Source organism: Eulemur rufifrons, chromosome 7 (genome assembly GCF_041146395.1).
Source record: "Eulemur rufifrons isolate Redbay chromosome 7, OSU_ERuf_1, whole genome shotgun sequence".
NCBI classification, from domain to species: domain Eukaryota; kingdom Metazoa; phylum Chordata; class Mammalia; order Primates; family Lemuridae; genus Eulemur; species Eulemur rufifrons.
The window spans coordinates 190,599,947-190,623,023 of record NC_090989.1 but is presented as its reverse complement, the minus strand read 5'-3'; the positions used below and the strand labels follow the sequence as shown (position 1 = coordinate 190,623,023).

Below are 23,077 nucleotides of genomic sequence, written 5' to 3'. Positions count from 1 at the left end.
CTACTCAACTCTCCCATCATAGCACAAAAAACAGCCATAGACAACACGTAAAAGAATGACAGTAGCCATATTCCAACAGAAATTCGCATATGGTACTGAAATTTTAACTTCATACAAGTTTCACATGATAACAAAATATTTTCCCTTTGATTTTGTCTCAACTATTCACAAATATAAAAACTATTCTTCGACTAATGGGTTATTCGACACCAAGTATTGGCCAGATTTGGACTACAGGCCATAGTTGGCAAACCCTGCCATACAGGACCACTAAGAAGTAAACTCTATCACATGATAAAAACCATTTGTGTTGGGCCAGGCGTGGTGGCTCATGCCTATAATCCTAGCACTCTGGGAGGCCGAGGCGGGAGGATTGTTCGAGGTCAGGAGTTTGAGATCAGCCTGAGCAAGAGGGAGATCCCATCTCTACTAAAAATATAAAGAAATTAGCCAAACAACTAAAAATAGAAAAAAATTAGCCGGGCATGGTGGCGCATGCCTGGAGTCCCAGCTACTTGGGAAGCTGAGGCAGAAGGATTGCTTAAGCCCAGGAGTTTAAGGTTGCTGTGAGCTAGGCTAACGCCATGGCATTCTAGCCCAGGCAACAGAGCGAGACTCTGTCACCAAAAAAAAAAAAAAAAAAAACCTATTCATGTTTTCATGTTAACTTCTGAGTCACAATTAGAACCTAGCTGTTACCTATAAGTTTAATTTCTTTACCAGATTCAGTCCTTACTTTTACCTGATAAAACAAGATCTAAAGACAGCGGTGGCTCACACCTGTAATCCTAACACTGGGAGGGCAAGGCAGGAGATCACTTCAGCTCAGGAGTTCCAGACCAGCCTGAGCACGAGTGAGACCCTGTCTCTACAAAAAGTACAAAAATTAGTCGGGCATGTCATGCACCTGTAGTCCCAGCTACTTAGGAGGCTGAGGCAGGAGGATCACTTGAGCCCGGGAGTCTGAGGTTGCTGTGAGCTAGGCTGACACCACTGCACTCTAGCTGGGGCAACAGACAAAGACTATCTCCAAAAATAAAAAAATTTAAAAAGATGATTACCAAAAGTAAACTCCAAAAGTACATAAGCAAAGGTCACCATAGTCAGAAGTGTCTACAGTGAAATCACAGGACATGGGGAGCAGTGAACTTCAAAGGCCAGTTTCTCCCCAAAAGCAGCAAACAAACAGGGGGAAAACTATCACAAGCAATTACAGGAGGTGAGGAAACTACTCAGCAAAGCAAATACTTAAGAAAGAAAAGAGTTAAACATAGAATTACCACGTGACCCAGCAATTCTACCCCAGGTATATACCGAAAAGAATCGAAAGCAGGGACTGAAACAGATATTTGTATCCCCATGTTCACAGAAGCATTATTCACATCATCAAAAAGGTAAAAATAACCCAAATGTTCATCACAGATGAATGGATAACAAAATGTGGTATTGTCTATATAACAGAAGATTATTCAGCCATAAAAAAGTTCTGATACATGCTACAACATGGAAAAACCTTGAAAGCATATGCTAAGTGAAATATGCCAGACACAAAAGGACCAAATATCTTATGATTCCACTTACATGAAGAACCCAGGATAGGCAAATTAAATGAGACTGAAAACAGAGTAGAGGTAAGTTACCAGAAACGAGGAAAAGGGAAGAACGGGAAGTTATTGTTCAATGAGCAGTTTTTGTGCAGTGGCACAACCGTAACTGCAGCCTCAAGCTCTCAAGCAATCCTCCTGCCTCAGCCTCCCATGTAGCTGGGACTAAAGGCATGCGCCACAATGCCCAGTTAAGTTTTTCTATATTTATTTTTAGTTGTCCAGCTAATTTCTTTCTATATTTTTTTTTTCAGTAGAGATGGGGTCTTGCTCTTGCTCAGGCTGGTCTCGAACTCCTGAGCTCAAATGATCCGCCCGCCTTGGCCTCCCAGAGTGCCAGGATTACAGGTATGAGCCACCGCGCCCTGCCTAATATCATTAGTTATTAAAGAAATACAAATTAAAACCAAAAGGAGATACTATTTTACTACTTCACACGTACTAAAATGGCTATAATAAAAAAAAATGGAAAATAAGTGTCCGTCAGGATGTAGAGAAATTAGAACCCTCATATATTGCTGTTGAGAATATAACATGCTATAAGCTCTGTGGAAAAAACTTTGGTGATTACTCAAAAAGTTTAACAAAATTAGCACGTGGTCCAGTAATTCTACTCCTAGGTAGATACCCAAAAATTTAAAAACTGGTGGTCAAGCTAAAACTTGTACATGACTATTCATAGAGGCATTATTTCTCATGGCCAAAAAGAAAAACAAAAAAAGTACAAACAAACCAAATATTCACCACAGATGAATAAATAAACAAAATGTGGTATATTCACACAAGAGAGTATTATTTGGCCATAAAAAGGAAGGAAGTACTGATACATTCTACAATAGGGATGAACAGTGAAAACATTGAAATGAATGAAAGGAAATAAATGAAAGAAACCGACACAAAAGGCCACATATTTTATGATTCCATTTACATGAAATATCTAGGTTTATCCACAAAGACAGAAAGCTCACTAGTGGGTCACCAGTGGTTGGGGGTAAAGGGGTTGTGGGAGCGACTACTTAATGGATAACGGGTTTCTTGTCTGAGGTGATGAAAATGTTCTGGAATTAGACAAAAGGCAGTGGTTCCACAACATTGTATATATGTAAGAAATGCCACTGAAGTATATACTTTAAATGGTTACAATGGGGAAGTGTAAGTTATTTAAATTTTAACCTCAATTTTTAAAAAGTGTCTAGTTTCTCAAGGTAAGAAAACTATCCTTTGAATGGAACATTCATTTCTAATATGATTAACTGAAAGAACATTTCATTACTCCATAGTTACATTGTAAAAACATTAAAAAATTAGCCCCAATGGCTACACTGTGGCTATACGTAGCCATAACTGAGAAGTCAGAGAAATAAATTCTAATACTGGACAGAAGTTATATTTGCCTTTGAAATACAGGACAGAACAGATTTGCAGATATTACTTGCCTTTTTATTCATGTTTTTAGGCCAAACTTACATGCAAACTTGACAAAAACAAGTAATTACATTACCACCTCTTATTTTATCCTTTCATTTACAACACTAGAATCCACTAAAAATACATTATGTAATAAAGTGTTCTTAGTCCTCTGTAATAGGGGAGGCAGCAGATGGCCTTGGTTGGAATACTAGTGCCATTACTTGGGCAACCACTTAATCTCTCTAAGCTTCAATTTCCTAATGTGTAAACCTGAAATAATGGTTGTGTTTAGCAACTCAGGTGGGGTTGTCTTGAGGATTAAATTAGCTAACAGAGACAGCACCAAAGCAGGGCACCCTTGTCCTGAGAAGAGCCAGAGATCCTAACTATCTACCTAAGAGTTCTTCATTTCTCAGGGCTCCCATGTCATGTAAAACTTGGATTAAATAAATTTGTTATGCCTTTCTCTTGTTAACCTGTATGTTGTTCCAGGAGTGTCAGCAGTGACCCTGAGGATGGGGAAGAAAGGTATCACACCCTTTCCATCCCTGCATAACAAAATACACTGCTATCACTCTTAATCACTCAGGAAATTACAAAGGTGTTGGGAGCTCTGTGTGAGGAACCAGACAAAGACCAAACACATACTGTACCAAGACCACGTATGTATTTCTCATTGCACACTGTGTTTTGTGTTTCTCTTCCTCAGGCAACACCCTACTTCTTATACCGTGCCTGCAGCATTCCTTTCCTGAGCCCAGCAGGATATACCTTGACCTCATTTTGGCCATCCTGGTCCTAGAACTCATCTGTTCCCTCACCTGTCTGCTCATTTACACAGGTGAGAATTACAACTAGGCTGTTCTTACAAAAACCTTTAACTGCTTCCTTTCCTCCCAGTTTGAAGCATAACCCATCATCTGAGTGACAAGGAAGTTTTTCCATGTGTCTGGGAACATATTTAGCACCTTTACCTCTCATTACTGACCACACCCAGAATTCTTGAATTTCAAACCAACTGGAAGGATACCGCCACTGCCAGTGAGTCACTTTTCTAAGAGTGAGTCATCCATAAATTTTTGTCAATTAAAATCAATCTCTTTTTATTAAAACAAAACAAAGCAAAACAAAATACAAAGTTTTACTTCCCCAAAGTCATCAGAAATGTAAGTTTGGCATTTAAGATTAAAAATAAAGAAATACAAAAAATAAATGGAAAACACTTATTAAATACACAGTACAGAGCCTGGCTGCCTAGCATACGGCACTCAATATATGTTAACTATAATGATTAATGATAGCAAATAACTACCATGTGCCATGCACTATGCTAGGAATTAATTTTCAAAACATTTCATTGATTATGAAACTGAGGTTGAGAGGTCCTTTGTCTAAGACAAAGACAGGAATCAAGTTTGGTCTCAAATGGAAGCCTGTGAGACTCCAAAGCCCGTATTCTTTCTACAATCCCAAACTGACTTTCTACTTAAGACACTTCATTCATCTTTATCACTTTTGCCATTATTTGTCAACTGAGCAAAGAAAGTTAACTAAATTACTTCACATCTACTATAGAAAAGTAAAAATATATGGTTAAATACAATGCTAATATAATCTATTATTTTAAAAAACAAAACTGTAATGACTTCCAGTCTGGTCAATTTTAACAAATTCTTACCAACAGTTTGGAAAGACCCTTATGACTCTTTCAAAATGAGATTTAATCTACACTTTTTCCTACTGAGTAGCAGCGGAAATTAAGAAACAGAAACAAGTTGATAGGAAATACAACAATCGACATTCAGAGTAAAAATACAGATAAAAAAATATAATTTCAATGATATAAACAAAAAATAGGCCTGTAATCCCAGTACTTCGGGAGACTGAGGTGGGAAGATTGCCTGATTCCAGGACTTCAAGACCAGCCTGGGAAACACAGAGACCCCATCTGTGGAAAAAAACTAAAAGTTAGCCAGGCATGGTGGCACACACCTGTAGTCCCAGCTACTCGGGAGGCTAAGGCAGGAGGATAGCTTGAAGCCCAGGAATTTGAGGGTTACAGTGAGCTATGAATGTGCTATTGCACTCTAGCCTGGATGAGAGAGCAAGAACCAATCTTTGTTTTTTCTGGTTTTTTCTTTTGAGACAGAGTCTCACTCTGTTGGCCGGTCTAGAGTGCCGTGGCATCAGCCTAGCTCACAGCAACCTCAAACTCCTGGGCTCAAGCAATCCTCCTGCCTCAGCCTCCTGAGCAGTCGGAACTACAGTTGTGTGCCTCATGCTCAGCTCATTTTTCTGTTTTGTAGAGACGAAGTCTTGATACGTTGCTCAGGCTGGAACAATAACCTTTTTTAAAAAAAAAGAAATGACTGGCCGGGCGCAGTGGCTCACGCCTGCAATCCTAGCACTCTGGGAGGCAAAGGTGGGTAGATCATTTGAGCCCAGGACTTCCGAGACCAGCCTGAGCAAAAGTGAGACCCCGCCTATACTAAAAAAAAAAAAGAAATTATATGGACAACTAAAAATATATATAGAAAAATTTAGCCAGGCATGGTGGCGCATGCCTGTAGTCCTAGCTACTTGGGAGGCTGAGGCAGGAGGATTGCTTGAGCCCAGGAGTTTGAGGTTGCTGTGAGCTAGGCTGACACCACGACACTCTAGCCCAGGCAACAGAGTGAGACTCTGTCTCAAAAAAAAAAAAAAAAAAATGACTTTGGATGTCAAATTTCAATGACAATATGGCATTAATGCCTGTTATTTTCACTGGTTACAGACATAACTAACACATCACCTACTTTCACCAGGGAGCCCCAACAGCTCCAATTACAGAATCAAGAGAAATTAGAGATGACAAAGGGAATATATTCTCATAATTTACAAAGAAAGACTAACTTCAGACTCTTCCTGGTATGTCAGGAGATATCACATAACCATTAATTATTTTTAATTTAATCTAATGTGTAAACATAATTGATCATCCTCCAAAATAGATTTTAGCATTCCAGCAATCCTTCAAAAAGTATTATGGGGCCAGGCGCAGTGGCTCACATCTGTAATCCTAGCATTCTGGGAGGCCGAGGCGGGTGAATCATTTGAGCTCAGGAGTTCCCAAGACCAGCCTGAGCAAGAGCAAGACCCCGTCTCTAGTAAAAAAATAGAAAGAAATTAGCTGGACAACTAAAAATATATAGAAAAAATTAGCCGGGCATGGTGGCACATGCCTGTAGTCCCAGCTACTCGGGAGGTTGAGGCAGAAGGATTGCTTGAGCCCAGGAGTTTAAGGTTGCTTGTAAGCTAGGCTGATGCCACAGCACTCTAGCCAGGGTGACAGAGAGGGACTCTGCCTCAAAAAAAAAAAAAAAAAAAATTATCTAAAACTTAAAGTAACATTTTAAAATTATAGTTTGTGTACAGCCATTTAAAAGAATGTAGATAATCTAGAATATATAAAGAACTCTCAAATAGAAAATGGGCAAAAGACATGAATATATTTCACCAAAGAGGATATACGGATGGCAAATAAGTATACAAAAAGATGTTCAACATCATTAGCTATCACAGGCAGGCCAATTAAAACCACAATTAGGCCACTGCGGTGGCTCATGCCTGTAATCAAGCACTCCAGGAGGCTGAGGCAGGAGGATAACTTCAGCCCAGGAGCTTGAGGTTGCTGTGAGCTGGGCTGACGCCATGGCACTCGCTTGGGCAACACAGTGAGACTCTGTCTCAAAAGGAAAAAGAAAAAAAGAAAATGGATCACCCACACACTGCCAGTGAGAATGTAAATGGTACAGACACTGTGGAAAACAGTTGAATGATTTCTTATAAAACTAAACATGTCAATACCAAAGGATCCTGCAATTAATTGCTCTACTGGGCATTTATCCCAGAGAAGTGAAAACTTATATTCACACAAAAATCTACACACAAATGTTCACATTATTTTTACTTTAATAGCCAAAAGCTAGAATCAGCCCAGATGTCCTTCGATAGGTAAATGGTTAAGCAAGCTACGGTATATTCATATAATGGAATATTACTGAGTAATAAAACGGAATTACTGATATACCCAACACCTTAGATGAATCTCTAGAAAATTATGCTAAGTGAAAAAAAAAATCCCAAAAGGCTGTATACCGTATAATTACAATTATATAACATTTTTGAAATGACAAAATTTTAGAAAAAAAGGACAGATTAGTAGCTGAAAGAGGTTAGGGAAGAAACAGTTGCCAAGAAGGAGATGAGTGTAGTTATAAAAGGGTAACCAACAGGACAGATCCTTATGGTGTTAGAACTGTTCAGGAATTTGACTGTGGTGGTGGATATACTAACCTACACAGGTGACAAAAATGTAAAGAACTTAATACACATATAATAAATGAGTACCAGTATAACTGGGAATATGTCCTTATAGGAACATAGACTTTTCTTTTGAGGGCCTGGGAACACCTGAATAAGAGTGGTGAACTACAGCAACGTCAGTATCCTGGTTGTAGTATTAGATGTTTTTTGAAAAATGTTACCATTGCATAACCAAGCAAAATATACGGGACCTCTCTGTATTATTGCTTACACCTGCATGTGAATCTACATTTAACCCAATAAAAATGTCTATAATAAAAAAAGAATGGAAATCTTTCTACATACTCATATAAATAGATGTCCTTAACATTAACCAAAGGGAAAAAAAGTGCACATGTGTATATGGGGAGGAAGAGAGAGGGAAAGAGGCAGGGAGGGAAGGAGAGAGAGAATCTTTTTTTTTTTGGAGACAAGGTCTTCCTCTGTTGCCAGAGCAAGAGTTCAGTGGCCTCATCACAGCTCACTGCAACCTCAAACTCCTGGGCTCAAGCAATCCTCCTGCCTCAGCCTCCGCAATAGCTTGGGAATACAGGCACATGCTACCAAGCCTAGCTAATTCTTTCTATTTTTTGTAGATACAGGATCTCGCTCATGCTTAGGCTGCTCTCCAACTCCTGGCCTCAAGGAATCCTCCCACCTCCAGCCTCCCAAAGTGCTAGGATTACTGGCGTGAGCCACTGCGCCTCGTCCATTCTATTTTTAAGTTTAATTTTTCTAAATAAAAAAAGATTCACAATAATTGCTTTAAAAGGCTACATTTGAGACCATTTAAAGACGTTTTGGAAGTAACTGTTAAATTAAAATCAAATCTACCACCATAAAAGACGTTGGATCTCCTTTCATTGGGCTTTTCTGAAATCCATGGTGTAGAAATGAAACACTTATATCTGTAATAGGCTGCACATGGTGGCACATACTTGTAGTCCTAGCACTTTGGGAGGCTGAGGGGGAGGATCACTTGAGGCCAGGAGTTCAAGACAAACCTGGGCAACATAGCAAGACAGAGTCTTGCTGGACATGGCTAAGGCAGAAGGATCCCTTGAGACCAAGAGTTTGAGGTTTCAGTGAGCACTCTAGCCTGAGCAAAAAAGTGAAACCCTATCTCAAAAAAAAGAAAAAATTATGACAACGGACAATCAGCAAAAAGCAAGAATGTAGGGCCAGGCATGGTGGCTCATGCCTGTAATCCTAGCACTCTGGGAGGCCGAGGCGGGTAGATCGTTTGAGCTCAGGAGTTCCAGACCAGCCTGAGCAAGAGTAAGACCCCGTCTCTACTAAAAATAGAAAGAAATTATATGGACAGCTAAAAAATATATATGTAGAAAAATTAGCCGGGCATGGTGGCACATGCCTGAAGTCCCAGCTACTCGGGAGGCTGAGGCAGTAGGATTGCTTAAGCCCAGGAGTTTGAGGTTGCTGTGAGCTAGGCTGACACCACGGCACTCTAGCCTGGGCAACAGAGTGAGACTCTGTATTAAAAAAAAAAAAAAAAAGCAAGAATGTAATAGGCACACCACTTCATAGTTGCGGTACAAAAAGCTATTGATCCTATTGCACAAATTAAATCCTCCTGATTATTAAATAAAAATAGAAATTGTCAATGGTAGCTAATGTCTTTAACTTACCAATTAAACAAGAAAAGAGTTTGAGAGAATAGAGAGAAAAACAAGAATAACTCAAAGATATCTTTCTCAAAATTCACAACTCTTCCAAATATTCATTTGGCTCTTGGCATGCAATAATAGATATCACTCACTGAGAACCTACTTCAGGACTAGCACTGTGCTAACTACTTCCTGTAAATTATCCTGTTGCATCATCTCAACAACCTGCAAGGAATATACTAGTAGCCCCAATTTAGGTATGTGGAACTGGACCTTGGAGAGATTAAGGAACTTCTGCAATTAAACAGGTAGTCTAGTATACACTCAGAGATCTGTTCAACTCCAAAACCATTAGGATTTAATATCTTTAATTAGGAGAGAAGTTGAGAATGCAAAGAATAATGAGTTCTTGAGATACCAGGGAGCTGAAATTCAAAAGCCTTAGTAACTGATGCATGAGGAAACTAAGTCAAAAAAACCTGTGAAGTTTTAAAATTTGGTACACTGAAAATGATGAGAGCCGAAAGTCCACTCACGATCTTCCTACTTAAAATTTACTCTCTTTCCGAACTTGAACCTCTGTAATAGCACCATTCACTCAATAAATACATGTGTCCACTACACACTGTTAAAATGCAAAAATGAATCAGACCAGGAGAATAAAGGCATGAGCCAAGGCAGAGTATAGAGTAAGGTCTGGCTAAACCCAGGGTGCATAGCAAAAGATTTGGACAGGTCAGAATAGGATCCTATCAAAGAGCATACTGAATTTGGACTTTATTTGTTAGGACAATGAGGAGAAGAGTGAGGCACCGAAGTTAAAGCTTTAAGCAGAGACTCAGCATTTCTCATTTGGTAAGCAGGAAGTAATTTTATGTAGGATAGACTGGAGAGAAAAACTAAACAAAGACCAGTGATAAAGACCTTATAGTAGAACGAGAATGAAGAAAGGGAAAGACGGAGATCTGTATAATTTAGCAATAGCATAAAAATTCAATTACGCACCATGGTATAAAACAAGCCCATCTTTACACCTTTATCTCCTGACAACCCCATTCTCCTCCCAGATACCTACCCAAGAATTTCTTGCCACTTGCATATGCTATCCACTCTTACTGGCATGTCTCAGCTCAAATTATAAATAACCACTCTGTGAAGTCCTTCCTGATTACTCCAGGCACGCTTTCCTCCACACTACCAAAGTATTGCATATATAACACCTACCAAACCACTTAGCATTCTGTATTGCTATTGCTTACACTAGTCTTTGCCAAACAGAGAAGTTCCTCAAAAGCACAGACTATCTCTTTCTTTTTTTTAATACTAGCAGTGCCTGGCACAAAGGGGGTCCTCAAATATGGTTTGGGTTTTTTTTGAGACAGGGTCCCACTCTGTTGCTGATGCTAGAGTGCAGTGGCATCATCATAGGTCACAGCAACCTCAAACTCCTGGGACTCAAGGGATCCTCCTACCTCAGCCTCCCGAGTAGCTGGGACTACAGGCACATGCCACCACGCCCAGCTAATTTTTCTAAACTTTTCTATTTTTTGTAGAGACAGGGTCTCGAACTCCTAGCCTCCCAAAAGTACTAGGATTACAAGTGTGAGCAACCACACCCAACCAAATATGTTTTAATCATATAAATGAGTAAGTGACTCTAAGGTTTCCAGCCTTCAGATGAAAAGGATGATGATGTCATCATTAAGGGAAGGAAATGTACACTTGGCAATAAAGATATGTGTTCAAAATGGAAATAATGTTACTAAGTGAATATGACACAAGGTAGGAGAGAAGCCAGTTAGCAATTAGAATTTATTGGTCCAGGTTGCATGCGGTGGCTTACACCTATAATCCTAGTACTTTGAGAGACTGAGGAGGGAGGACTGCTTGAGGCCAGGAATTTGAAACCAGCCTGAGCAACATAGTGAGACTGTGTCCCTACAAAAAATAGAAAAATTAGCTGGGTGTGGTGGCGTGTGCCTATAGTCCTGGCTACTCCAGAGGCCAAGGCAGGAGGATCCCTTCAATCCAGCAGTTTGAGGTTGCAGTGAGCTATGGTGACGCCACAGAACTCTAGCCCAAGCAAAACAGTGAGACCCTGTTTCCAATTTTTTTTTTTTTTTTGAGACAGGGTCTTGCTCTATTGCCCAGGCTAAAGCGTCACGGCCTCAGCCTAGGTCACAGCAACCTCAAACACCTGGGCTCAAGCCATCTTCCTGCCTCAGCCTCCTAAGTATCTGCATGTGCCACCATGCCTGGCTAATTTCTTCTGTTTTAGGTGCCTGGCTAATTTCTTTCTATTTTTAGTAGAGATGAGGTCTTGATCTTGCTGAGGCTGGTCTCAAATTCCTAACTTCAAGCTATCCTCCTGCCTTGGCCTCCTTGAGTGCTAAGATTACAGGCAGAAGCCACCACACCAAGCCCAAAATAATTTTTTTTTTTTTTTTTTTCATTTCTTGGTCTGGCTGGGTGTGGTAGCCCATGCCTGTAATCCTAGCACTCTGGGAAGCCGAGGCGGGTGGATCGTTTGAGCTCAGGAGTTGAGACTTAGCAAGAGTGAGACCCATCTCAACTAAAAAAATAAAAATAAAAAGAAATTAGCTGGACAACTAAAAATATATAGAAAAAATTAGCCGGGCATGGTGGCGCATGCCTGTAATCTCAGCGACTCGGGAGGCTGAGGCAGGAGGATTGCTTGAGCCCAGGAGTTTGAGGTTGCTGTGAGCTAGGCTGACGCCACGACACTCTAGCCCAGGCAACAGAGTGAGACTCTGTCTCAAAAAAAAAAAAAAAAAAATTCTTGGTCTTAAGCTAAGAAGTTAGGTCAGAGAGAGTTTCACACAACAGAGCAGTAGTAAAGTGAATCAATGAAAATGGATGAGACTGCAGGGAAAGAAGAAGAAAAAGAATAAACATTCAAAAAAGGACTGTTTAAAGAACAGTGGTCAAAATGCTGCAAATACAGCAGGATAAGTATAAAGAAGGTCTCATCTGTGACTTATGAAAGAACAATCTAAGCAGAGTAGAATATAGAAGCCAAACTACAGAGCATTAAGGAGAGGTAAACAAAGTAGATGACTTTTACCAGAAAGGGAAATAGTTACTTTAAGGGTTACAGGATAAAAGAAGATTCCTTTGGAGTAAGATGCCACCATGGTTTTAGGCAGAAAAAGTGATGTAGTGGAGGAAGTAGAGAAAGAAGAACCCAGAGGGAAAGGGGAAAGAGCAATTAACAAAACAAGATCACCCAGCAAGGAGGGAGTCAGATAGAAAGCAGAACCTCAAAGGTGTAGAGAAAGGATCAATTTTCTTCTGAGAGGAAAGAAGGCAGTAAAGAACTGCTGAGGTGATGAGTAGAGAAGAGCAGGGAACCTATGAAGGATCATTGTTTTCTCAGGCACCAACACTATAAGCCTTAGACATCTACACTCATGTCTCTCTTTCATTCTTCAAATTCAGGCTCCAATGTTTCCTCCCGTGGAGTCGCCAATTCTAATTTTCTCCCTCTGAAATAGTGTTTCAGACTTATCCCCTTTCTTTCTAGTACTGATTACACTCAAGTCCCAGTCTTAATTACTACTGCAATAGACTCCTAAATCCTAACCTTGCCTTTAATCTCATCCAGCCAGTCTTGCAAACATAGATTTCATCACTATCACTTCTCAGCTAAAATTCCTCAATAGCTACCAGTTCCTATCACATCAATACCAAATGGTTTAGTCTAGATTTCTAGGCCCTATTATTTGACTACATTCATCCTACCCAAGCAACCCCCAACAATTATCCTCTGAAAATATTATGTTGTTTTAATTCTCCACATCCAACGTACCCTTCTAAACCTAAAAAACTCAATCCAGCCAAGGCCAATTCAAGTCCCACTTCTTTCTTGAAGCCTCAACTGCTCTAGGTTTCATTTATCTCTCCACTCGATTCCTTAAACATCCATGGTATCATATACATGTCAAACCATCCTGAAGCTGGCTACATTCTAAAAACTTTGAGGATCATGAATTCACGAATATAACTATAGTATAAATTCTTCATAAAAATATCTAAGTGAAGAATAGAAAACAAACAACTGCTCTAAATCATCCTAGTAGTGAGAAATGGAAGAGTTACCTCAGACACAGCCAAAGGTTATCAGAGACCTTTCAGAAGTCAGTAAAATAAGCCAAGGGTATTATTCAGTTAACTCTATGACTTCAAGTTTGACTCCAGTGATCTCAAGTGCCATGAAAGCTGACCCATTTCTTCTATGACATCTCTTTTCACCACAAGGCTAGGAAGACCCAATGAGACAATACAGACCAAAGCACTTAATAAACTCTAAGTTATTGCCTATTTAAACTTGGGGTTCTGGGGACAAAGCTCCCTTCAAGATTTTATCAAACACCTACCACGTACAAAGCACAAAGGCCTTGTATACTGGGAGGAATTAGAAGGTAACAACTCGCTGGGCGCAATGGCTCATGCCTGTAATCCTAGCACTCTGGGTAGGCCGAGGCAGGCAGATCGTTTGAGCTCAGGAGTTCGAGACCAGCCTGAGCAAGAGCGAGACCCTGTCTCTACTAAAAATAGAAAGAAATTAGCCAAACAACTAAAATATATGCAAAAAAAAAAAAAAAAAAAAAAAAAAAATTAGCCGGGCATGGTGGTGCATGCCTGTAGTCCCAGCTACTCAGGAGGCTGAGGCAGAAAGGATCACCTGAGCCCAGGAGTTTGAGGTTGCTGTGAGCTAGGCTGATGCCACGACACTCTAGCCTGGGGAACAGAGTGAGACTCTGTCAAAAAAAAAAAAAAAAAACAAAACGGGAAGGTAACAACTCAGTTAAATATGAAAGCACCAGGTCAGGATTATAAACTGTAATGACAATCATTTCACATCACTGCTCACAGAAATAAATGAAGAGCACATGAGGGTAAACTGAAGAGGCTGCTCTTTTATGACAGGGGTCAAACAGTCTGCTGAGAGCTAGATAAACAAAACAACAGAAAATGTGATCTTGATTTACGCATCTTTCTCTAATTCTAGACAGGGGCCTACAACCCTAATAATTACTCTTATCCACTGCCAAGAGAATCTTATTCTATCATAACACTACAGAGAGAATAAGAGACATACAGAATTTGTGCTAAGGATTTTCTAAAATGTCCAGCCTTCAGCATAGCATCTATACCTACACTCCATAGATGAACTTAAAATGAACTGTGAAGTCAATACTATGTGGCTACATAGAAGAATTATTTTTAATTACACCTTTCCCAAGCTACATTGTTAAGCTAAATTTACACTGAGATTGACCTCCCTTTTCAAAACCTCAGTTAAAAAATATCAAAGGCAAAAATAAAAACCAATAGATTTCAACCACTACCTGGAACCAAAGTCCTAAAAGAATAAACTAGATACTGCTTCTTCAAACCCATAAAGTCTTTGAGCAATTTAGAATTTCTCCCTGAAAAAGTTTTCTACATTTATACAATTTTGCTAACTCTCATTTTAGAAGAGTAAGATACTGTCTAAAGGCTCCAATATTTTCAATTGTTCTTAATTAAACCAATACTCCACAAATATCTGTTTGATATGAACCAGACAGGCTTACAATTCCATTTGTATGCTTGCAGAGAAACATCTATCTCCATTCTCAGACTTAAATTGTATGCGAAAACAAACAAAACTACATATATGTAAAATAAACTTCAATGTGAACTCAAGAATTTGTCTAAGCTGCCAATAGGTTTTCAAAACAGCCTATCCACCATAATACATATCTAGGACAATAGAAACCCAAGATAACTATTGAACCTAATTTTTTAAATCTGCAGTTGCCAAGCTAAGAAACCAAGGAGTACTAATGCATATTTAAGATATGAATCAACAGAAAAAGAAAGTGACACACCCACATTCTCCCTCTGTAACTTTAAACAACAGAAGGGATATACAGTAAAGTGAATGTTCAGCCACTCAAAACAATCACCATGTACTGTAAGTTTTTGGCAAAAATAAATAAATCCTGTTTGGTAACATTACCAGTGACGATGTGTTTACACAGAAACAAAATCAGAATCAAACATCTAAAGCTGAAAGAAATATTACGGCAATCAAATACCTTCAGAATTTGAAGGTGATAGAACTGAGGCTAAGAAGTCAACTGATCATAATAGCTAACTAGAGAAGTCAAGAAATTCTGCATAAATTCAAATAAAAAAGAACGTTATCATTCACCACCCTCTAATACTACATAGCAATGCTGAAAACAGCAACTCAAATTAGATTTTCTCCATTTCTACCTACACCTATACGTACACACACCACACAACATATATACTTCAAAACTTAAAACTGCTATAGTCCCAGCTACTTGGGAGGGTTAGGGAGGAGGATCACTTGAGCCCATGAGTTCGAGGCCAGCCTGCGCAACATAGGGAGACCGCTGTCTCTTTAAAAAAAAAAAAACTTTAACTAGAAAATGTTCGAGAGCTGATGGTGGCAGTTATCAAAAGCATAGGATGCTTGCTCTACGTTCAGAAAAATTAGCCTAATTTAAATTTTGACTGATGTCCAAGAAAACCTCATCTTAGCCACTTTCAATCTGTGCTCAAAATGCACTTCAACCTGCAGCAACAGTCAACTCATCAACTAATAAATAAGCCATGCTTTATACAGAAACAGGACTCCAAGAAATAAACTGGTTCATCAGCACTCATGATACTGGCAGGCCAAAGCCTCTTTTTTTTTTTTTTTTTTTTAAGCTAATGAAATGTATACCTCCATCTTGAAAAATCAGTGAACTCAGTCAAATACCCTTAAAAGTTAAACACTCACTTAACCAGTCCTCAATGGAGAGTTGCTTAGGAAAAGCTGAAAAGAACCAAACTCATACAGTAGAGAGAAATTTAAAAATCAAAGTAAAATTTTCCCCCAAAAGCTCATCTATCATTAGCAGTAGGCTTTCAGCTGTGAACTGATAAGCAACCAAAAACAAATTTCTCACAAGTTTCCCTTTAAGTGGCCTGTAGATACACATCTATGTATATATTTAAGTTGTACCAAAAACTGCTTACAAATGGCAATTCCTGTGAAGTAGATGATGATGAAGTTCCAGGTAATTCTAGCATGTTTCCTAATGTACTGGTACTGGAGTCTGGATCATCCTGAAAAGATAAATTTATTGAGTTTAATTGCTCTTCTATGGTAATGTTTGTATCTCCTAGTGAAAAAGGGGTTGGGAGAAGGGCTGCTTTTTCATTGCTGCCGTCCACTTCACTTCTTTGCTTATTTTTCTGTGTTTCAGTTTGAGGAGCTAATGGCAAGAATGGCGATTTGACTGCACCATGTCTACTCTCTGGTGTGCTGTCTTGTTCACTTCCCATGGCCATTTTTACACCATTCTCTGATTTAGGCTCATAATTGCAGGTGGCATTGGTCTGAGTTTCCTCATAGATCTCCTCTATACTCTCATCCTCTGTGACTGGCTGTTCTGGGTCCATTTCAGAATCTACATCTGTATCGTCCACACAAGTAAAATTCTCAAAGTGCAGAAAGCCATTCTTGATAGTCTTTGTTACTTTTACCTGGAGTTCAGGGGAGTTATTACAAGAGGGTTCCTGTTTCATAGCAAGTGCTGTAGGACCACCAGGACTCAAGGAAGTGCAAACAATTGGCGACTGAGCTCTTGAATCACTTTTTTCAGGGTCTTGAAAGGATTCTGATCCATCAGCAGACCCATTTAAATACTCTACATTGATCATGGAGGCCAAATCCTGTAGTCTCCGCAGTGGAATGTAACAAGATGGAGAATCTTGTCCATAAGCATTTTGGGATGTTCCACTGGCAGTCGATAACTGCATGGTACACCCATTAAGTGGCTCAGAAAAATTGGATTGACCATTACCGAAAGGGCTGTCCTTGTCTTCAGGGGCATCTAAATTCACTGGATTAGAAAAGGGCAGCAGACAATTTCTTCTAGGTAGTTCACAGGTCTGATCCATCCTGGGCCGGCATCAACCTAGAATCCAAAAACACAGCAATTAATCTAATAGGCCATCTGACTCTTCTCTTCAAAATGGCAGCCACTTCTCAAGGCCTAGTGGCCTTTATGCCTTTCTGCTGCACTTCCATGGGCGGAAAAAGTTCCCCCGACTGAAGATGTAAAAATGGCCTCGGTGAGCCTCCGCAAACACCATCTTCCCGAAGCTGGGCAGATCCTGCCACATGGAAACAGCCCGTCCTTTTTCCTCCACTGCAGACTGGTGGACACTTGGGCTGAACCAAAATTAAAATCCCTCTGGCAGTCAAAATTCTCAAATCTCAACCAGGAATCGTCCTTCCCCTCCCCTGCCAGGGGTCCAGTGGCAGGATCTCTGGAAGGGAGGGGGCTGCGGGGTCCGAGGGGGCCTCCCGGACGCTGCACAAAAAGGTACCCCTCCTCCTTCCTGGCTCGCTTGCTCGGGCGCAGCGGTCACAATAGCGCTGCACCCTGCGCCCAGCCAGCGCCGGAGCCTTTGCAGGGGCCGTGCCCAGGCCGCAGGCGAGTTGGCCGAGGCGGGTGCACCCCGGAGCTTGCCTTCCTGACTGCAGGCCTGCTTGGTCCGCAGCTACAGGGCCCAGAGGCCAGGACGCAGCAGGGCGAGAAACAGAGGTAGCGGGCGAAGCCGAGTCAGGGCAGCAGCAGCTGCTTCAGCTTGACAAACATGGCTGCTGCCGACGCCGCCGCCGCCGCCTGCCCGGGCCGCGCTCCTTCCCGCAGACGCGGCCGCACCTCCCGGCCGAGCCGATCTCACTCATCAATATTCAGCAGCAAGCAAAGTTTGCTGCGGGAGGGCAGCCAGCCCTGTGCTCTCCAGCCGGCTACCTGAGGGGAGGCGGAGGCCGAGGTGCTCGCGGGCGGCCGGCGGGGCATGGGCCGTGCCGGGAGGAAGTTCGCGGCAGCCCAGCCAGCTAGGCCTGAGCCCGGCTGGTAGTGATGGAGGAGGGGGAGGGGGCCACGGCTGCAGCGCCGCCGGCCACCAACCCCGCGCCGCGCCTGGCCCACCCCCGAGCCCCTCACCTCACGGCCACCACCATCTTCCCCACCCGGCCGCCTCCGCCCTCCTCCTCGCGCCTGCCCGCCGCCTACCCCAGCGCACTAGTTACCGTGCCCCGCGCCCCCTCCCGGGCCAGCTGGGGGGAGGGGGTGACCCTCATTACACTGGGGCGCGAGCGGAGCAGTGGGGAGAGAGAGGAGCCGCTCGCCGCACCCCCCTCCCCCCGCGTCTCTCTTCAAGGGAGAAGGCAGTAAGCGCGACCTGCCCCGGCCTATTCCTCCTCCGCCGCCGCCTCCTCCTCCTCCTCCTCCTCCTCCTCCTCCTCCTCACCCTCCTCACACCCCCACCGCGCGCGCCCCCGCGGCAGCGCGTGCGACCGAGCGCCTCGCGCCGGCCCGCGTGCGGCTGGGGCCCAGAGTGCGCGCGCACCCCTTCCCCCCACCGTGCGCGCGCACTCCCTCGCCTCACTCTTCGGGGTTCAGGGCGGGTGAAGTCGGGCTCACGAACGCACCGCCCAATCAGCGGAGCTGCCGCTGCCGCCCCCTCTCTTCCCTCCCCCTGCGGCCGCTCGCGGTCCGGGCCTACGGGCCGGCCTAGCTGCCCGGGCGGGGCCTGGGGCGGGCTCCCCAGGGGCCTCGCGCGCCTCCTAGGAGTGTCGGGGCCTGCGGGCGTCGTGGGTGGCATTCCGATCCCCTCACCTACCTCGGGGCACTGCGCAGGCCCCAGGCTGCACACGGCTCCTGCACCCTACCCGTCTCGAACCCCAACCCAGGCGGCACCTGGCCCGGCTGAGGCCTGTCCGACCGCCCCGCTGGCCCGCGTCAGTCCCGGCCTCCATCTTAGGTTACAGCCCAGGCTCCCCATCCACTGGGCACCTGCCCTCAGCCCGCTTGGCTCGGCCCGAGGCCAAGGCAGCCCCCCTCCTGCCACAGGGCTCACCTGGGGGCTTGGGCTGGGGTCTTCGAGGCCTCAGGCCCCGAGCAGGCGCGGCCGCAGGTGAACCCCCTACCCGGCCGCACCCCAAACCCACACCACCACCACCACCACCGACCAAGCTGAGCAGGAAACAAAATGGAGGCAGCAGCTCGGGTCTGCCTCCCCGAGCCAAGCCTGTGCAGCCCCAGGGCTCCCTCCTGCCGCAGGCTCGACGCCCGCGAGGCAGGGAGCTGACTCGTCCGGGGCGCCGCAAGCAGCCACCCTACTGCAGCGCAGACGGGCTAGGAAGTCGGCCTTGCGCTCCCTACAGCCCCTCACCCACCACCCCTTCCCTTCCCCCTCCCCCCATTCCTCTCCCTCCCCCTTGTCCGGCCGTGCGGGGTGAGCGGCTCCGGGGAGCCGGGTCGGGTTACCCGCCCGGGCACTGCCCGCTCGGCCGTGGCCTCAAGGGGGAATGAACCCGGGCGACCCCGGCGCTGAGCCCACCCCCCGCACCCGAGCCGGGCTGCAGCCTGACAGCGCGCCCGCACCTTGGCCTGCCGCCGTGCAGCCCCCGCCCAGTGAGGCCGAGTCTCCAGCCCTGCACAGCCGAGACGAAGCTCCCGCACCACCCCCGAGCCCAAGGGTCCTCGCTGCCTCGGGCGGGGCGAGGGGAGCCCGGGGGAGGGGTCCACTAATCCCTGCACCTCCTCCCGCGCCTAGTCTGGGTCTGGGCCTGGCAAGGGGGCTCGGGCAGCGGGCGCTGGCGGGCGTGGGTAGGTGCGTGCGCGCCGGGCAGGGGGCCGGGACGGGCCGCGCCTCGCACCGCAGACGCTGCAGTTCTCGGCACCCAGGCAGATGGCCCTCTCGTGCCACCGCCGCCCAACGCAGGCCGCCGGCTCCGCAGCCCGGCTCCCCGGGGAGCGCGCGCCTTGCCCCTGCGGGCCGGGCTTCGGGACCCCAGCGGAACTGCGCCGGGAGAGGGGACCGCCGGTCCGGCTCGGCCAAGCCTTCTGACCCAACCCCCAGCCAGGGGCGCCCTTCTTTCGGGCGGCCGGGATCCCAGGGCCTGCACCCAGCGCCAGGGCCCCGCAGCACCGACCTAGCGCTGTCGCGGCGCGTCCAGTACGCAAAGACAGCAGAAGGGCAGGTCGTGGAACCCAAACTGGGCCTGATCCTGTGGCTCTAGTCCCGCAGCCCCTTTTGCCAGCGTGGACCCCCATCACCCCCTGGACTTAATACCCAGCAAGAAGCTCACCTCAGGAGCTACCCTCTAGGGGGCTAAGCGCATCCTCGCTCTTCAGAGAAAGCCACAATCGACCGCCATAAAAATTCCGCCTCCTCCAGAAAGCCTTCTATGATTAGATTTGGAGTTAACTCCATCTCAAAGCCGAGGGCACCGCCCTCGAAAGCCACGTGACCACCATTCCTCCCAGGACTTAGTAAATGTGCATAGTTATTGCCCCAGTGGAGTGTTTACCCGCAGCGGAGTGTGTTAGCCTTGAGCCCACCTGGGAGAAACGCCACTTTCGACGTTTCGCTGTGCAATGTCAGTGCTGGGCTAGCTAAACCCCACCCTTCTCCCACCCAGTAACCCGCCAGCTCAAGATGTGCCCATTCTTTCCTCTCCAAGGCCCACAGTCCAGTGATGGAGACTCCCAGGTAAACAGAGCCTTAGCACACTCCGCACAAGTGTTGGATGCAGGCCTTCTGGAGACAGCAAGTGGGCTTTGTAAAGGAAAAGCACTTTGTAAAGGAAAAGGAGTGGAGAGGGCTGTGATCCCAGGGGGACACTTTCTTAAGATACCCTTAAGATTCCCAGGTGCAAAGTCAGGTTGGAAGTTTTCTATGTGCTAGGGTCAGCCAGAGAATAGTCCGGTCTATACCCCAGGGTCCTGCCCTTTTGTTCTGCTAAGAAGTCACCCCTAATAGCCCCAAATGGGCGATTCAACCAGGACGCTCTGACTGGTTCCTTCTTCACACCTAATCATTTGACCCAATCATTTCTGACTGAAGTTACTCCTCTGCCAATTGCCCCAATTCATAAGCTTCCTCCCAGTCCTTTACTTTCCCACTGGCCATCCTTGAAAGCCTGGGAGTTGCCACTGGGTGGCCTTGAACAAGTCACTTAGCCCCAAGCCTCGGTCTCCTCACCTGTGGCTTCCAATGCACAGGGCAGTTATGAGGATCCTGTAAGGTAAAGGGAAGTGTTAGCAGCCTCCACTTACATTTAGTTACAAACTAAGCACTTCAATGCTGAAATATAATTCATTGCTTCATTCAGCAACCACTTCCTGCATTCCAGGCAGTGTACTGGATGTTAAGGAAACAAAGGATGAGATGCTGGCCTCAGGAAAAGACAGCTAAATAAATGTGCTAAGGTGTAAGATGGTTCCTTCTAAAGCTGACTTCTGACCATCACTGCCTTCCAGAACACCTCTCTCCACCCTCCCAGCTCCCCTGGAAGAAGAGTGAGGGCCAAAGGGGGACTGGCAGCTGGGGATGATCTGGTTGCTAACAGGTCTGGGGGAGAAGACTTGAACCCCAGAGTAAACCTCTCAGACTTCCCTGGGATGACCCCTGAGGGCCCTCTCTGCCTTGTAGAGTAGATCTTGGCTAATGAGGCCTCAAGCACAACAGCCCTCTCTGGAGCCTCCCCATCCAGCAGGCCCTGGCTGAGCTAGTGGGTGCCATCACTAAATTGAGGACATCCACAGGGCCATATGTTCTCACAAGGACACTGACTCCTGAAGTAGGGGAAGAAGACATAGGGCTGTGTCCCTGTAGGGTGGGGCCATGGGAGGCACACCTAGTTCTTCCCTAGATGAGTGTCTCAGCTCAGGGAACTTTTCTGGGCCTGTGTCTTCCATCCTTAAGACTGAGAGAAGAATCAATAAATACTTGCTGAGTTTTTGCCATGTATCGGACACCAGGCGAGGCATTGGACACACAGTTCCCTTAACCCTTCACTAGCCCTGTGAAAAACTGAAGTCCAAGAGAGTAAGCCCTTATACAAGGTCTTGGAGCCTCAGCTCTCACCTGGTGTGACTAGGCTCACATCCCTTGCTCTTAGCTTGGACACCCTGCACACATTGTCTGTGGAAAGCCCAGCATGCCGGCTCACACGCAGGCGTTCATAAATTTGAATGTGAGGCAAAGTGAGATTACCTTAGCCTGAGCTTCCTTATTTATAAATCATAGTTTCTGATAATTCCCACCCTGCTGGAATAGATACCTGTTGGGACATTTGGCCAGTGTACAGTGACCTCTTTTTCTTAGAACTGCCCCCTTTTCATCCATTAATTCAATAGACATTTAGTGGACGCCACCTCGCAGCCTTGGGGAAGGCAGACAGACAACAGGAAAGCGGAGAGCAGAGTGCTAAGAGCAGTAGCGGGTGTGTGTGGGGAGGGGTGGACGTCCCCTGGAGAAGACCCAGGGGCAGTCCCTGAGGAAGTAACTTCCAGAGGGAGTGCTGAAGGACATGCAGGAATGGCCAGGAAAGGAGGGGAAGAGGCAGAGATTCCTGCAGAAGAGCCAGAGCAACCCCAGGCTTGGGAGGAACTGACCACAGGTGGGAGGCCCCACAGGCTGGCGCAGGTGCCGGGGGAGGTGGCGAGAGCAGTAAGAAGCTCAAGTGAGGATGGGCATGACCACAGGGGCTTGGCCGTGCAGCACTGTATTAGTCAAGTTAAAGAATTGAGGCTTTATCTGGAAGACAGTAGGGAGCCATGGGAAATTAAGGAGAAGGATAATGACATGATTGCATCTGACCAGTAAAAAACTAACTCTTCCATCAGTGTCCAGGAGAGACTGGTTCCTCCCCTGGAAACACAACCCCGGCAAGAGCCCTGCTTCTGGGATGTGCTGAGATTGCCGGTTCCAATAACAGTTGTGGCTTATCCTCCTCTGTGCCAGCTACTCTCCAGGACATGCTCTCATTTAATCCCATGAGATGGGTACTATTGTTATGCCCATCTTCTAGAAATGAAGCAAAACTTTCCCAGAGCCAAATTCCCAACCCCTAACTCCCAGTTCAAGCTCTCTGTTCCCACTGGACAGGAGCAGCACCTGCTTTCTGACTAAACAGCCAGATCTTGGGGGAGGCATGGAGGCCTTTGGTAATTAATCCCAAATGTACCTGGTGAACACCAC

The 23,077-nt window shown here is 45.3% G+C and overlaps 1 protein-coding gene across 12 annotated transcripts in view; it reads right to left on the bottom strand.

Annotated features, from left to right (window-relative positions):
* Window positions 1-20,310, bottom strand: part of NSD1 (nuclear receptor binding SET domain protein 1) — a 159,719-nt gene extending 139,409 nt beyond the window's left edge. For 2 of the 12 annotated variants that reach the window (XM_069476180.1, XM_069476177.1), the window contains exons 1-3: window positions 20,181-20,310; window positions 16,876-16,989; window positions 16,046-16,135 (exon numbers count right to left, since the gene is read on the bottom strand). Coding sequence is in view for 11 of the 12 variants with exons in the window: in XM_069476177.1 (XP_069332278.1) it covers window positions 16,046-16,135; window positions 16,876-16,905 (120 nt within the window). In the remaining variant the exon portion in view is untranslated. Of the gene's footprint in view, window positions 1-16,045; window positions 16,990-17,835; window positions 18,354-18,475; window positions 18,508-18,946; window positions 19,081-20,180 lie in introns of those variants that run through there. The other 10 variants (XM_069476173.1, XM_069476178.1, XM_069476179.1 and 7 more) reach the window with 10 other exon arrangements.
* Window positions 20,311-23,077: the final 2,767 nt, after the last annotated feature.